The 16,848-nt window shown below is 44.9% G+C and overlaps 1 protein-coding gene across 2 annotated transcripts in view; it reads left to right on the top strand.

The window, feature by feature from the left end:
* Positions 1-16,848, top strand: part of MYO7A (myosin VIIA) — a 68,012-nt gene that overhangs the window by 41,997 nt on the left and 9,167 nt on the right. For both annotated transcript variants that reach the window (XM_030448239.1, XM_030448235.1), the window contains exons 23-36: positions 854-1,030; positions 2,532-2,621; positions 3,886-4,013; positions 5,419-5,545; positions 8,616-8,735; positions 9,434-9,607; positions 10,817-11,044; positions 11,935-12,105; positions 13,466-13,583; positions 13,854-13,980; positions 14,087-14,256; positions 14,377-14,567; positions 15,113-15,237; positions 15,712-15,869. In XM_030448239.1, coding sequence (XP_030304099.1) covers positions 854-1,030; positions 2,532-2,621; positions 3,886-4,013; positions 5,419-5,545; positions 8,616-8,735; positions 9,434-9,607; positions 10,817-11,044; positions 11,935-12,105; positions 13,466-13,583; positions 13,854-13,980; positions 14,087-14,256; positions 14,377-14,567; positions 15,113-15,237; positions 15,712-15,869 — 2,104 coding nt within the window. The remainder of the gene's footprint in view (positions 1-853; positions 1,031-2,531; positions 2,622-3,885; positions 4,014-5,418; positions 5,546-8,615; positions 8,736-9,433; positions 9,608-10,816; positions 11,045-11,934; positions 12,106-13,465; positions 13,584-13,853; positions 13,981-14,086; positions 14,257-14,376; positions 14,568-15,112; positions 15,238-15,711; positions 15,870-16,848) is intronic.

Here is a 16,848-nt window from a genome sequence, read left to right as displayed (position 1 = left end):
TGTGATAGGCACCAGTGCAGAGCCAACAGAGAAGAAATGCTTGTCCTGTAGTCAGCAAGACAAGACCAGAATTGTACTGAACCAGCATGGCTGTAATGTACATTACCTTGGCCATGAACTTCATTACCTCCACTGTTATTCTCCTTCATCTTTGCAGTGGGTTAGGAGCTGCCAGTCACTGCTTCTTTATGAGTTTGGCATCTCCTAACCAAGAAGCAAATCCCTTGTATGAGGGGCAAACAGTCTCCTGATGGCATGAACACAGAGCCCAGATTTGTGGTCCCAGCCACCACGTCTGCTGGAGCTGATAGTTCCCAACACTTACAGAAAGCAAGATCAGGTGCTTCAAGAGGAGCAGCCAGCAAATGAAGACTCCCAGATGATGCTCTCATAGTTTAGGAAACTCTCTTGGTATCACTGAGAAGTAATTGTGAGAAACCAGGGCAGACTCCTTCATCCAGAGCTGACATTGGTTTTCCTTGAACCTTGAGCCTCCCTTTTATTTCTCTCCATCTCTAAGCAGTGTCAGTCAGGCTGGGGAATCTTAGCTGAAGCACAGGGATGTTCCAGGACTGGTGATGGATGGCATTTTAGAGACAATCCAACAAGTAGGGTGACCACCATTAGGGCAGTTCAATTGATATCTTTGCCAATCTAAAATAAGCTTTTACCTCTCAGTCACATACAGGCATGGTCTGAGTCAAGGTCTTTCCCAGTTGTGTGCTGCAGGAAAAACTGTTCTGTGGGAAACAGGGAAGTGCTTCCCCTCCTTCATGTGGACAAGCAGACCACAGTGATGATCCTTCCACTGCCCTGGTGCCAGCTAATGGAATTTAACTCTCCTTTCACCTAGGCAGCACTTGCAGTCTGGATCACCATCCTCCGTTTCATGGGAGACCTCCCTGAGCCCAAATATCACACAGCCATGAGTGATGGTGGTGAGAAGATCCCAGTGATGACAAAAATCTATGAGACTCTGGGGAAGAAGACCTATAAGAAAGAACTGCAGGCTCTGCAGGGAGAAGGAGAGGTAACCACTGATGTTATTAGGGGCTGGGTATTGATATGTGCTGGAAAGAAATGATTTATAGGGTTTGCTGCAGGCAATCAGTTTTGTCAGTTTTATTTGTAATTATGCCATGAAAGGAGAATTGCCCACGTGTCAAGGTGTTCATCATGTCCCTCCTGATTCACAAGGATAACTGAGTGTCCCCTAGCAAGACAATAAAATTCCCTAATATCTCTCAAGGTCTTTGATCTCTCTTCTCCTTCCCTTGTAGGGCAGAAATACATAGGGGGAGAATAATGTTTGGTGTCATTGGAGGATTTCTTTTTGATCTGCCCTGGGCCACAGAATCACAGAGTTATCATGGTTAGAAAAGAGCTCTAAGACCACCATGTCCAATCATCAACATCCTCTCTCCCCCAGTAAAATAAATAAAATATTTTTTATCAATATCTCAATCACCTTGCCCACTAGGGCATGTCCTGAAGTGCCTCATCTACATGATTTTTAAATACTTCCAGGAATGGTGATTGCACCAATCCTGGGCAGCCTGTGGGGTCAGAAGAGACTAAATTAAAAACATGTCCTTAATCTGGGAGCAGGAAGTAAAGAGTTGCCAGGAGATTAAGCTCTGGGAATAAATAAACAAAATTTTGAAGTCTCTACTGAACTCTCAGTATATTCTGGGATGTCACTGGAGGACTTCATCTCAGAACCCCTCCCAGATAAGACATTGCTCTGGATAAATCACAGGACTCAAAGTGTTGATCTGGTATAAAATCAATCTTTTAAAAGCTGTTTAAATGGGGAGAGGTTTACAGGGTAAAAATGTGATTATCCTCTTCATTTTAATCCCACAACTGGCATAAAGCTGCCATAAAAGTAGAAAGCCAACAGAAACTTGATGATATGTAGGAAGTGCCTAGGTCTGTCCCACATAAAATGTATCCTTCTGGGGAATCTAATAGAGCCCAGAGCTGGTTAACAGTGATGAAACCACTGTGTAATTCCCTGTCCATGAATCCCTAGCTTGGGGGTTTCAAGCTCACAGACTCTGCTGTGCCAGTGGCTCAGAGAGTGGTCTTGCTTGTCTCATCTGTGATGTAAGAACAAGCCTGACTGGGGAAGAGCCGTGCTGGGTGGGCATAAGTTGAATCAGAGAGTTATTATCAGGGAATAGAGTAAAAAAGGGAACAGAATCATTTCAGTTGGAAGGGACCTACAACAATAATTTAGTCCAGGGCGGACCAAAAGGGAAAGCAAATCATTAACATCATCATTCAACACAACTTTTTTTTTCAGGTGTCCCCAGTCTGTAGTTTTCATCTGGGGGAGGCTCACTGATTAGAGAGTATCTACAAACTTCAGATCCAGACCTGGGTTATCACAGGGCACTGGAGTCAGAGTCCACACTCCTGGTTCCCACCAGCCTCTAAATTACCTTTCCCCTATGCCCAGGATTAATGGTCTTTTGCAGAAGACCTCCATGTCTCACACCCCTGCATCCACACCTCTTGCTTTGCAGAGTCCTCACATTGATGGGCACAAGAAGAACAGTGTGAGGCACAAACTGGTCTCCTTAACGCTCAAGAAGAAATCCAAACTGACGGAGGAGGTGAGAGGCGACGCGTGGCCGCCTGGCAGCTCGAGTGCCCTTGGATTGTCTGCAGCCCTCTCTGACTCTCTTCTGCTTTTCCCTAGACAACATAGAACCAGCCCTCCTCTGGGTTTGGCGCTACCTGTCTCTCTGCCTGAAAGATTTAAGGAGTGTTTAAGGGGAAAGGTTGGCTTCCCGTGTCTCCTTGAGTCATTCCGCACCTCGCGCCGGCCTCCCCTCGGCTCCTCTTCTCCAGCCAGCCAGCATTCTCCCTTCCCTCCTTCCCAGCCCTCCATCCAGCTGCTGATAGTCCCCACCACTCTCTGATGGGCTGAGTGTTATCCCTGCTTTTAGTTTCCTGCCCTCCAGCTGTGGGCATAGGTAGCAGAGGTGGGGGTCTCCAAAAGCCCTCACCCATCTTCTGCTGCTCTCCAGTGCGAAGGGGTAAAGTCCTGGTGGGAACAGTTAGGCCAGGATGAGAGATTTTGGATAATTCATCCCAAAATGAGGAGCAACAGATCTTTTGGGGTGGTGATGGTGGGGTGAAAGCAATGCAAAGACATAGATTCAGTCTTATTTCACACACTGTCTTGTCCACTTCCAGAGTAGGCACCACCTCACCAGGCTGTAGCTGCTTCAGAGCATGAAGATTGCTCTCTAATATACTCACCCTTTAGGTGTCAGTGGGGAGAAATAGGACCCAACCCAGCTCACCCTAATGTGGGTGTCAACACCTCTCAGTTGAGAAAGGTTTGTCCTTCTCCAGTGGCTCAAGGAGGAGGCTGGGTTGAGGAGCTGAGACAGAGAGCTGGTAGATGGACAAATGCCATCCCCATTTTCATAACCAGAACCAGGCTTATGTGGTTTCTGCTGTGCCATTAGCATGGGGAATTGGTCCATTTTGTCAGTGTCTGAATGATTTTTGAATATGACTGAGCTAAAGGGACAGGCAATAAGCTGGGGTTATTCCAAAGCTCTTTGATGGCCCTCCCCCAGCTGCAGGTCCAGCTCAGAGCTGGAATGCCACTGTAGAAAACCTGGGTAAAGACCAAGCAGGTGGGAGCATGACTGGACAGGACCATTTTCAGCTTCACCCATCTGTGATTAAAGCCAGCAAAGTCACCCCTTCCCCTTGCCTTTAAAGTGTTAGATTGAAGAACTTCTGAGCCCCCTCCTGGATGGTGGAGGAGTCCTCGTGGGGGAGCACCACATATTTGTGATGGGGGTGGGGGGGACATAGTAACTGGCTGTACTGAAAGAGTGCAATGTGTCTGGTTGGCAGGTGACAAAGAGGCTCCACGATGGAGAGTCCACTCTGCAGGGGAACAGCATGCTGGAGGACAGACCCACCTCCAACCTGGAGAAACTCCATTTCATTATTGGGAATGGCATCCTCAGGCCAGCCTTAAGGTTAGAAACCAAGACAGAAGTATGAACATGCCATTCTTTTCATACCTTCTTCCTAGAGCTATTCTTGAGCTATTCAAAGGAACTCTCTCTTTCCCTCTTTCCCTCTTTCCCTCTTTCCCTCTTTCCCTCTTTCCCTCTTTCTCTCCTCTTTCTCGCTTTCTCTTCCTAATTCCTTCCTTCCTTCCTTCCTTCCTTCCTTCCTTCCTTCCTTCCTTCCTTCCTTCCTTCCTTCCTTCCCTCCTTCCTTCCCTCCTTCCTTCCCTCCTTCCTTCCCTCCTTCCTTCCCTCCTTCCTAGAAGGAAGGGATAGGGACTAAAGCATTTCTGAAGGTGCCTGTGGCTACCAGATTGGGGATTTTTTAACACTCCCTAATGCCTTTCAGAACCCTTTGTTTTCTACTAGACCACTTAGATTTCTTTTGCTTCTTTTAAGCTTTTGCTTAAAACTGTGAATGTTTTAAGGAAGAACTCAAACTCATCTCAGCTGCTAAGTTGAGCAATCAGAAACTGGAAAGTGCCCCATTAAGGCCAGGTGCACATCTTTGGTTTATCCCATTAATGTGTGTGTTATGACACAGCCCTTTTTATGTCATCTAATGCTCTTTTCACCCATTCCTGTGTGCTCACTGCTTCCTCATCTGATGATCAGCTCCTCTGATTTTCACTTTCTCCTCTCAGTTCACTATGAAACTCTTTGCCTTTTCTGTTCTAAGTCTGCCCTGAAGGCAGCCCTGGTAGAGTCTCCTGAGTTTTCCCATGGGGTTTGTCAGTGCTACAGATGGGCCAACATATTTGCTGCCTCTCACATAGGTGAGGAAGTGCCATTATCCTTCATTTTGCATGTAGAAAGCTAAGGTGAGAGTCAAAAGTGGACATTAATTCCCAAATTGAGATGCCTTTCAATGTAGAAGATGTAAAAGCTGGACAAACCTTGACCTCTGCTGGAGCTGATAGTTCCCAACACTTACAGAAAGCAAGATCAGGTGCTTCAAGAGGAGCAGCCAGCAAATGAAGAATCCCAGATGATGCTCTCATAGTTTAGGAAACTCTCTTGGTATAACTGAGAAGTATTTGTGAGAAACCAGGGCAGACTCCTTCATCCAGAGCTGACACTGATTTTCCTTGAACCTTGAGACTCCCTTTTATTTCTCTCCATCTCTAAGCAGTGTCAGTCAGGCTGGGGAATCTTAGCTGAAGCACAGGGATGTTCCAGGACTGGTGATGGATGGCATTTTAGAGACAGTCCAACAAGCAGGGTGACCACCATTAGGGCAGTTCAATTGATATCTTTGCCAATCTAAAATGAACTTTTACCTCTCAGTCACATACAGGCATGGTCTGGCCCAAGCTCTGCTCATGTTGAAAAATCCTAATAGTCCTTTTTTTCTTTTCAATTGCTATTGTAGGGATGAAATCTACTGTCAAATCTGCAAGCAGCTGACCCAGAACCCCTCCAAAAGCAGCCATGCCAGGGGTTGGATCCTGATGTCCCTCTGTGTGGGATGTTTTGCTCCCTCCGAGAAGTTTGTGAAGGTAAATTGTAGATGTTGTTAGTCTCAGTATTTATCTGCCAATACTTTTTCTTTTCCATCCATGGGACCCAGCTTTTCTCTTAGGTTTCACAGTAGAGGGAATCCTGGTCTTTATCTCTGCCAGGAATGAAAACAACACAAAATTCCTATGAAAAGTGTGGATGACCCCAAGTTCAAGGTCTAAAGTAGATCACGAGTCACTTCTGTGAAGTGATTCTCCTTCTTGTGACTCTCAAGAGAGTGCAGACAACCAGTTCAGATGATGCCTCCTGCACTGGGGATGTCTGAAGAAGGGAATAGTGTCAGGGAAGTTGATTGTGGAAAGCTGCAAGTGGAATTTGCACACCCAGAAGAGCTCTCATTTCTCCTGTTGCCTCTGAAATGCAAAGGTATTTTAGTTCATTTAAGTCTCTACTGGCCTTGACATCAAATTTATCCCACAGTTAATTATAAATATAAGTTAATGCAAAAAAAATTGCACATAGAAAGGGAGGGGTTTAATTTACCTGGAAGTGTGGCTGTGTAGTTGCTCTCTGCATACTACAACATTGCCCCACCATGAGTTGTACTGGAAACATCTGATTTGAAGCAGCCACATGAGAGGTGACACCTAAAGTGTCCTCTAAAGCACTGTGAGAAAGCAGGATCAAAGCCAGTGGGAGATGCCAAGTGGCTGACATTTTTGAAAATCAGGTTGTTCATAAGGTTTTTTTCTTTTTTGGGCAAAGTTTTGCTGTCTAGATTTGAACAGGCTGCCTCCCAAATGAGCTCCACACCTGGAGTCTGACTTGCACCCATTGCTTTGCTCAAGGTAATCCCATGGCTGGCTCAGGACAAAGGGCTCAGCACTGCATCTTTCTTTTGCTATGATGGAAAACATCCTTTGTTCCTCTGAGTTGAACACTGGAACCTGGACCTGCTCCCAAACCTGCTACAGATAAAGATGTTCCATTAATTTCCTTAGATGTTATATTAGGTATTGGGTCCTCAGCACTGAAAGAGCTGGAGCCAAGAATAGAAATTCTTCCTTCATCCCCAGACCTTGCCAGTATGAAATCTAATGAAGCAGATAAATCCCTGGCAAAGTGGCAGAAAATTAAATTATGTCTGGAAATGAGATCTGAGGAAGTATGCCACAGGAGGCTGTGTGGGTTTAAATCTTTAATAGTGGGAACATTATTTTAAGAGGGTGAAGAACTTCCCAGAAGTACTTCATGAGTAGCTCTGGAGACTCAGATATAGAATCACAGAATGGTTTGGGTTGGAAGAGACATTTAATGCTCACCTAGTCCAATCCTTCTCCAATGGTCAGGGACATCTTTAATTAGATCAGGTTGCTCAGGTCCAACCTGACCTGGAATGTTCCCAGAGATGGGGGGCATCTACCACCTCTCTGAGAAACCAATGACAATATTCCAAAGTACCTCTACCCAAAGGTAGCCTGAAGAAGAGAAGGCTCTGTGGAGAGCATCTTCCAGTCCTTGAAGAGGCTACATGAAGGCCAGGAATGGTCTTTTTACAAGGGCATGGAGTGATAGGACAAGGGGAAATGTTTTCAAACTGGAAGAGGGGGATTGAGATGAGATATAAGGAAGAAATTCTTTTGTCTGAGAGTTGTGAGACACTGGCCCAGGTTGCCCCATCCCTCGAAGTGTCGAAGGCCAGGTTGGATGGGGCTTGGAGCAACCTGGTCTGGTGGGAGGTGTCTGTCCATGGCAGGAGGGTTAGAATTAGATGATCTTTAAGGTCCTTTCCAACCCAAACCATTCTATAGGGGAGGGGGGGGAGGGTGATCAGGCATTGGAATGGGCTGCCCAGGGAAGGGGTGGATTTTCCATCCCTGGAGATATTTCAAAAGAGACTGGATGTGGCACTCTGTGCCATGGTCTAGTAACTGCAGCACTAGTGGATCAAGGGTTGGACTTGATGATCTCTGAGGTCCCTTCCAACCCAGTCAATTCTATGATTCTATGATTCTATGGTTGTATAGTTCTGTGATTTAGCTGATAATTAGACACTCTTAGATCTGTTTTCCTACACCCAAATATGAAAGTCACACCTTGGAAGGCATTAGATACCTTAATTGCATCATATGTTAAACAAAGATCAAGGCACATTAGCACTTCTGTTCTTCTTATCTTTCTTTCAACTAATAATGGACTTGGGTGGCAACGTTCAACTACAAGGAAGGAGAAACACAAAAAATTTATTGTTACATAGTTCATTATAAATAGCTGAAGTAAAACTACACTTTTACACAGCATCAGCTGCTTGCTGTCATGTGCAACAGCTCCCATCCCTAGAACCTGGCTGCAGTACCTTGTTATTTCAGAGTTTTTCTCTGAGTTAGGATTGACAGAGATATTTATGGGCTGACAGTGTCATCAAGCATTCTGTGTTACTGAAGGAACAGCCATGTGGTATCATTTAGAGAACTCTTATCTATCTAGAAAGTCTTTCTGAAAACTATGATTTACAGAACTATCAGTCTTAGCTACCTTTTTGCCCACAATATTTATATTTATTTGATATTTTCCCAGTGTGTTCTTTCATATTGTGGAAGTCACTGGATTTAATTTTCTCTACAGTAATGTGGTTGTATTTTTAGCATAAGATGAGGTGCTTCAAATTCTAGTTCAGGGTCTTCTAAAAGACAATTTCAAATCTAACTAAAACAAAATCTGTTTAACAAAATTGTTAAAGTTCTTTTTTACTGAGAGTCCTGAGTGGTGTTTGCTTACAGTTCTCCTGGGTCATTACTCATAGGTCTTTTTCATTCACTCTTTCTTTTTTTTTTTGGCCAACATTCCATAACATTTTATAACACATCTTTAAAATACAGGGACAGAAATAACAGCAATAGTAAGAACAGAAAAGCTGCTGCACTGGATTCAACCAAAGCTCTCTCTTGGCTGATATCTTACCTCAACCAAGGCCAGAAATAGGCAACACAAGAGCAAGGATGAGGGTGCAGATTGTCCTGCTGTCCATAAAACATTGGGTTTTAACCTTGGCAAATACTTGGCCTCCAGAGCTGATGGTCTAACTGATGTGTTCCCTGCTGCTACCAGTATTTAAGGAACTTCATCAATGGAGGCCCTCCAGGTTATGCTCCATATTGTGAAGAGAGGCTGAGGAGGACATTTGCCAATGGGACAAGGACACAGCCACCCAGCTGGCTGGAGCTGCAGGTATGAGCCCTTCCCTCCATCCCCTTCCCAGGTAGCTGGGGCTCAGGGTTTGAGTTTTTCATTATCATGGGAGCCACATCTCAGGATGGACAGAAAGGAGAGCAAAAGGCCTGTTACACTCAAGAATTTTCAGATATTTCCAAGATACTGCATTTCCTGTGCATCCTGGCTTTGCTCCAGAGTATATTGAAGATCAATATCTTTGGCTACATCAATTTTTGTAAAGTAAACGTGCTCGAGAGTGCTGACATAGAGTAAGCCCCCATAGTATGTTAGGAAAGTGTCTTCCAAATCAAAGTGGCTGCAGGCAAAGTGCTAACTGGGAATGGTCCCTGGGACTTGGTTGGGGATAGATGAGCTGGAACAGGCAGTTTGTACAATCATTGCTCATTTTCTAGCTGGTTTACCAGCATAGACAGCTGTGCTCCAGTGCCCAGGAACATTCCCAAGCATGTTTGAATTTATTGGATGAGGCATTTTGATGACTGAATGCATAAAATAAAAAATCAGGGATTTCCAAGTGCTTCTAGTGGCTGGTGGAACATCATCCTGATGGGTGGGACATGGTAGGATTGAGAAGCAGCCAGCCAGGGGGACCAGAAATCAGAAAATGCTTACCACAGGGGAATGGAAGACCATGTAGTCTTGATGGGACTGAAACACACATGCCTTGATAAAGTTTGGCCTCATTCTGTTAGGCAACCAAGTCCAAGAAACCCATCATGCTGCCTGTCACCTTTATGGATGGGACAACGAAAACGCTGCTGACCGACTCCGCAACGACTGCCAAGGAACTCTGTAATTCTTTGGCTGACAAAATCAGCCTGAAGGACAGATTTGGCTTCTCACTTTACATTGCACTTTTTGACAAGGTACATCTTCAGTTATGTTCCTGGGTAGCTTTGTGAAAGAAGAGGGATGTTCTCTTTGCCTTCACCTGTTTTTGCAGAAGGACCCAGCAAAACGTCCAGCCTTGAGGTCAGAAAGGAACATTTTTACAGTGCCAGTGTGATTTTCATACTGAGAGTAGTCAAATACAGGAGCAGGGTTGTTGAAACACCACGAAATCTCCTTTCTTGGAGATATTAAAAAATTAACAGAAGGCATGGAGCAACCTGAATAAAAATGGACCTGCTCACACCATTGGGCTAGGCCAGAAACCTTCAGAAATGCCTCTCCACCTGCATTGCTCTGTGATGCTAAACTCTTACTCTTGGTCAAAATACTTTGAGGGAGTTTTTCAGTAAAGCAAACAGCCTGGATGTTTATGCAAAGGAGCAACTAGGATGAATTGGAAAGCTAATGGTTGAAAATAAGCTTCCAAAATGAGCTAAATTCCTAGTGGCCATATGTGCAGTGGCATTTAACCCAATTTATTTAACATAAGAACATGACTTTTTCAGAAATTCCATAAAAATAAAGGTGATAAATGAGAATGGAAAAAAAAAAAAAGGCCTAGGGTAAAATTTCATCAGCTGAAAGCCTGTTTCATCAGGCAAACCTACACCTGCTATGTAAGAGGACAAAGTATACTCTGACCTCCAGGTATGGCCACTTTTGCCTATAGGTGAGAAGGAAATGGTTTATACTTCATCCTTGTAGTCTTTTTTGGGGAGACATTCATCCAAGGAGTGCTTTAGGGCTTCATGCCAACCCATAGTCAGAAGACAGAGGTAATAAATTCTTCTCAAACAGGACAGGCTTTTTATTCTGGGTTTGGCTGATGCTCAGCATGGTTCTTTCCAAGTCTGTGACTTTGAAACAGGGTGTCTCTAAGCCCAGTATGAACAAACAATACTTCATAATGGGACTGCTGGTTTGCTAGTTCACATTTTGTCAGTTCTCCTCTCATTCTGGGTGGGGAATTGTGGCTGGAAACAAAATGGCTCACCCAGATATGCTCTAAACCTCTTCAGTCTTGGCCGGCAAGTAGCGATAGATACTTTGATTTGTATTGATTAGACAGGAAGCCTGGGTGAGTGGCTCAGAGATGGATGTCCTTACCTGGAGAAGTCATCATTTGTTTGGGTGAATGTCACAATTTTTTGGGTGAATGTCACATTTCTCTCTGCCCTGAGCAGGTCTCTTCCCTGGGGAGTGGCAATGACCATGTGATGGATGCTGTGTCTCAGTGTGAGCAGTATGCCAAGGAGCAGGGAGCGCAGGAGCGCAACGCCCCGTGGCGCCTCTTCTTCAGGAAGGAAATCTTCACCCCTTGGCACAACCCCAACGAGGACAACGTGGCCACCAACCTCATTTACCAACAGATTGTGCGAGGGGTTAAGTTTGGGGAGTACCGCTGTGACAAGGTGAGGGATCTCAGCAGCTCCTGGGCTGGTCCAACCTGTATCCTTGGCATGGTGAAGCCTTCTCCACCAAATCGGATGAGGCATCTTCCTCCTGGAACTCCTGCTAGCTTGGGGATTGTGGTGTTCACTTGGGATGGCTACAAGAGTCAAATCCTCTTGGCTGGGGAGAGACTGGATACTTCCATGTGTTGCCTGAGAACTCCCTTCTGATGAATTTTGGATGGGAGAGTGAATGACCACTTCATCCACCATAGAATTGTAGAACAGTTTGGGTTGGAAGAGACCTTAAAGGTCATCTCGTTCCCAAACCCCTGCCATGGACAGGGACACATTCCACTAGATCAGGTTGCTCCAAGCTCCATCCAACCTGGCCTTACAGGGATGGGAGAGCCTCAGTTTGGAGGGTCACAGGTAGTCTGTAACCAGAGCACCAGATCAGGAGTACACAGAAGGACCCTGTTTGGTGAACCCTGCTAAGTCTTAGACATGAGAGATCTTCTTTTTGCCACAGTAAGATCACCCACTGCTGGGTGCAGGCATCAGAAGCAGAGTGAAGTGCAAGGGAAGACTGAGATGAACATGATTTTATGGTTGGACTTGATCTTTTCCAACCTAAATGATTCCATAATTCTATGTTCACACCCAGTACAGGGTTTCATAGTGCTGGGCACTGAACATGTTAAGGTTTAATCATAGCTTTAAGTGGTCAATCTCCTGAATTCAGCTGTGCAAAGAGCACTGGTGAAGTTCTGCTGAAAGGAAGCATCTCCACACCAATCTGAAGCAGCAGGAAACCCAACCTCCGCACAGAGTTCCTTGAGTGATAGAGGGTGGATGTTGAGGTCATGGCCTGGTAACAGCATTAACTTGGCTTGTTTGGACTCCCACAGGAAGAAGATCTGGCAGAACTGGCTTCCCAGCAGTACTATGTGGATTATGGGTCAGAGATGGTGCTGGAAAGGCTGCTAAACCTAATTCCATCCTACATCCCAGACAGAGAGATCACAGCTTCAAAAACAGTGGAAAAATGGGCTCAGCTCATTATAGCTGCACATAAAAAGGTGGGGACAATAGATGGGCCAAGGACCAAGGCATCCTTCAGTAGCTTCATGGTCTTTAAAATGTATCTTAGACATAATAACTCAGCTCTTAGCCTGGCCTAAAGCTAAAGCAAAGAGAAAGGGAGGTTTTGTACTGCTCACATTCACCTTTACCACTGGTTTTGTGGCAAAATCTGACAGAAGGAAACAACCTGTAGAGATTCACTATGAGAAGCAAAATGCCATCTTTGGGGTTTCATTCCTGGTAGACAGGATTGTGGTGGTGTTGGTTGTATTACAGTGGAGGTTCATGTGTCCAGGCAATGTCAAGACCTTATTGTGCCAAGTTTTGTATAAACCCCCCCATTACCCATGACCCACCATGAGGGCTGCCCACCCAGGCATGAGAATTGGCATTCATTTAACAGCAGGCCCCAGCTTCAGATTAAAACCCCTAAAATGTACACATCTCTGTGTGTTCTAGAAGTCTCACCTCCTATTATATCAGCATCTCCTATTACTGCTGATGGAGACCCAAGGATGCAATTCAGTTGGATCTTCCAGGTCCTCCATCAACCTGTCAGCTGCATACAGAAGTCTCAGATATCTGAGGATGTCTGAAATGACGTCAGATACCTGTGCTTAGGGGCTGTTGAGTGTCTCTTTCCACTTAAAGGACTGAACAGCTTTAAAGGTGGACACTACCTCAGGTTTCCTACATACTGGGTTTGTTCAGTCTTAAGAGAAGAAGGCTGAGAGGAGACCTCATCACCAAATTCCAAACCCTTAAGAAGATGGAGAAGATCTCCAGTCTTAAGAAGATGGAGACTCCCTTTTTACAAAGAGTTTGATGTGAAAGACAAGTGTTAATAGGTGCAAGTTACTCCTGAGCAGATCCCAACTGGACACCAGAAGAAATTTTTTCACAATAAGAACAGTCTGACACTGGAAAAATCTCCTCAGGTGGATTCCCCAGTATTGGATACTTTTAAGATGCAGGGTACTGGGCCATCTTGTCTAGACTGTGCTTCTGCAAAGGTTGGCCCAGATGATCTGCTAGGTCACTTCCAACCTGGTATTCTATGATTCTGTGATGATGTGGGAAATCCAAAGTTAGCCAAGATGAATCCCACCCAGACTGGTCACTCTAGATGCTTGCACAGCCTTCTCAGAGCTCTGAAGTGGAACCCAAAATTTGACCAGAACTTTGTCCAGAATATCACATGATCCTGCAGGACTTGGGCCCTTACCCTCATTGAGACCTAAACTAATATTAGTTCCAAGATCTTCAGGTGAAATTAATTATTTGGGGTTTTTTTCTCTTTTCCTGCCTATAACTGGGTTTGTTCTTCATGTCGGTTGTTATTTGCTTTGTCTGTAGGGAATTTATACTCAGAAGAGGACAGACCCCAAAAAAGTCAAGGAAGAGGTCGTGGATTTTGCACGTTTCAAGTGGCCTTTGCTGTTTTCTCGATTTTATGAAGCCTTCAAATTCTCAGGTGAGTCAGTAGAACACAGGATGCTCCAAAGCAAAGGAGAGACAGGGACTCCACAAATGAAATAATGGACCATCTAGCTGGTCCTTTTTAGATACATTATTTTTTGTTGCATCCATGTAAGAAACAGCTGAAGCTGTGAGTCCACCATTATTTCTCTTACTAAAAGTAACGCTGATTTTTTTTATTATTATTATTATTGCATCACACTTAGAAATTTTCAGCATCCTAATACCCTTCATGAACTGCTTATCTGTATTTTCTTCAACCCAGGGCCAAGCCTGCCAAAAAATGATGTGATTGTAGCTGTCAACTGGACAGGGGTGTACTTTGTGGATGAGCAGGAGCAGGTTCTCCTGGAGCTCTCTTTCCCCGAGATCACAGCTGTGTCAAGCAGCAGGTAAGGAGAAACAGACTTAGCTGGAGATCCCACCCTAAACCAGACTTTTCCCAGGCAAAGCCATTATCTGTCCTGTTTATGTCTCCTATAAAAAAATGTATCCCAGAGGGGGAAAGCTGCAAGGGCAGAGCTTCACCTTGGCCACCATTAAAGGTGATGAATACACTTTCACCTCCAACAACGCTGAGGATATCCGGGATCTGGTGGTGACTTTCCTTGAAGGGCTAAGGAAAAGATCCAAGTATGTGGTCACTCTCCAAGACAACCCAAACCCTGGTAAGTAGGGTGGCCCAAACCGGGGGTAAAGATACAAACAGAAAAATTATTCCCCAGGGATATGGCAAAAAAATAAAAAAAATAAAAAACACAACAAAATAATGGATGCTTTTCTTGCAGTGGGAGAAGAGTCTGGGTTCCTCAGCTTCCTCAAGGGAGATCTCATAGTTCTGGACCAGGACACAGGAGAACATGTGATGAACTCAGGGTGGGCTAATGGGTTCAATGAAAGGACCAAGCAGAAAGGGGATTTCCCAACTGATTCTGTCTACGTCCTGCCCACGGTCACCATGCCCCCACTGGAGATCGTGGTAAGATGTCTTACAGAATGGCTCCATACAAAGCCCCAGGAGGTCAAAGCCTTTCTAAGTAGCAAGATCTTGGCTAGAGCCTCCCTGATAATAAGGTGGAAAGCAAAGTGGCACAGAGAGGTGACAAGCAGAAGGGATCTGAGCCTTTCTTCTGGTCTTGTCATTTGGAACACCACATGCATGTCACTTGGAAGATCCATGAATCCTGCTCCATCCCTTCAGCTGGCCTGATTACTTGGATTACTTGGAGGTGTATCTGAGGTTGGAGGGAACCACTACATTCCTGTATGGAGCCTTGGGATCCAAAGCACATTATTTTCATTAGGAAATGATCCACACTATGGAAACAGTTGTTATTCCTTGCATTACTGATAGAGAATGGCACAGAGAAATGACAGTTGTGTGGTTCTTACTATTAACTGGAATGAATGAGTTCTTCTGCAGTCACTGTTCTTTTCATTTTTGTATCTGCTTCCTCTCTCTGAATCCATCAGGTATGAATTATATCAACTATATTGAGTGACAGAGATGTTTCCATCCCACAGGCTCTGGTCACAATGACCCCTGACCAACGACAAGATGTTATCAGAACTTCTCAGCTGGCGATTTCAGACAGTGAAGAGAGAGTAAAGCCATACACCTTGGAGGAGTTTTCCTATGATTATTTTAGGTGATTTATTTTTTTTTTAACCATTCTCAGAAATTATAGGAAAAGGAATCCATCTCCAGGTATAGACTCACGGAAACACAGAATGGTTTGGGTTGGAAGGGACCTTAAAGATCATCCAGTTCCAACCCCTCCTGCCATGGGCAGGGACACCTCTCACTGGACCCACTGGACCAGGTTGCCCTAAGCCCCCAACACTTCCAGTGAGGGGGAAGCCACAATTTCTCTGGTGTAGAGAAGGTTTTTTTGGTGTTAGCACTTGGGTAAGGTCCTTAAGGGACTTTTATGAGCTCTGGGAAAGTACAAATGGATATCTTTGGAAGCAGATACTTCTTAGAGGGTGAAGTTCTCCTTGGTGTAAGAGCTCATTAGCCAGGTGTTGTGAGCAACCTTCCCATGTGAAACACTGGCAACAAGCTGTCCCTTTTATCCTTCTAACCTCTCCACTTTTCCTCTTGCTTTGCCTTTTGCCACCAGGCCACCTCCCAAACACACCCTGAGCAGGGTCATGATCACCAAGAACCGTGGGAAGGACAAGCTGTGGTGTTACACCCGGGAGCCCATCAAACAACCATTGCTGAAAAAGATCCTGGGCAGTGAGGAGCTGTCCCAGGAAGCCTGCATGGCCTTCATTGATATCCTTCCACTTCCCTGGGCAACCCATCTCTTCAAGATGCATCTGCTGTGGAAGGCTGTAGCCCTTATCAGTGTGGATGCAAAGCAGTCCCCATGGCCTCAGGGAGAGGGATTTGGTGCCTGACTGCCTGGCAGTGGGTACACAGCATGGGAGAGATGAGTTGAGCACAGATGTAGATACAATCAGTTGAATTAGTCATTATTTTTTTGGTGGGGTTTGCTCTAGGACTCAAACTTCATGGTTTGAACAGTTGGTCTAAGCCTGTTACCAATTAATATTACACTATAGCTGCTACTACTGCTTTCCTCTTACTAGCACGTAGTAACAGAAGGAAGAATTAAGAGAACTGGCAAAAAAATAAGAGGATATTTGCAATTTTATCCTTTACCTCTTGTTGTGCCATGAATGTTAATTCAGAAACCTGGGGGCTGTTCTCATGCAGAACAGTTGCCAGATCACACGATGGCTTCTATCACTGCAGCTCCACTTGTGTCTCACTCCTCTGAAAATCTGGCAATTTTACAGTGATATCTGTAGTGTTATCAAGTGATATATGATCACATGAGCCTTTCCTGGGCATGTGTACTATAGAATCATGGAAAGGTTTGGGGTGGAAGGGACTTTTAAAAATCTCCTGGTTCACAGGGACACCTTCCACTAGATCAGGATGCTCAAGGCCCCAACCTGGCCTTGAAAACCTCAACTTCCCTGGGCAGCCTGAGCACCCTCACAGAAAAGAATTTCTTCCTAAAATCTAATCTAGACCCCTGAATCTGACCTAATTTTGACCCCAAAATAATTTCTTCATGCTGGTGTCATGCTTAGAGAGCTTGCTGGACATCTAAAACAATTTAAAGCCTTTACCATACACTGTGCCCTCTCCACCACACTTCAGGCACTTCTTTAGTCCTGTGTAGGATGTCTTCATCACATCATCAACAGAAGGGCATCCTCAAACATCCTGGTTAGCTCATCCT

This window comes from Calypte anna, chromosome 1, assembly GCF_003957555.1.
Source record: "Calypte anna isolate BGI_N300 chromosome 1, bCalAnn1_v1.p, whole genome shotgun sequence".
In the NCBI taxonomy this organism is placed as follows: domain Eukaryota; kingdom Metazoa; phylum Chordata; class Aves; order Apodiformes; family Trochilidae; genus Calypte; species Calypte anna.
Note: the sequence above shows the minus strand (reverse complement) of the source record. Positions and strands in the feature narration are given on the sequence as shown.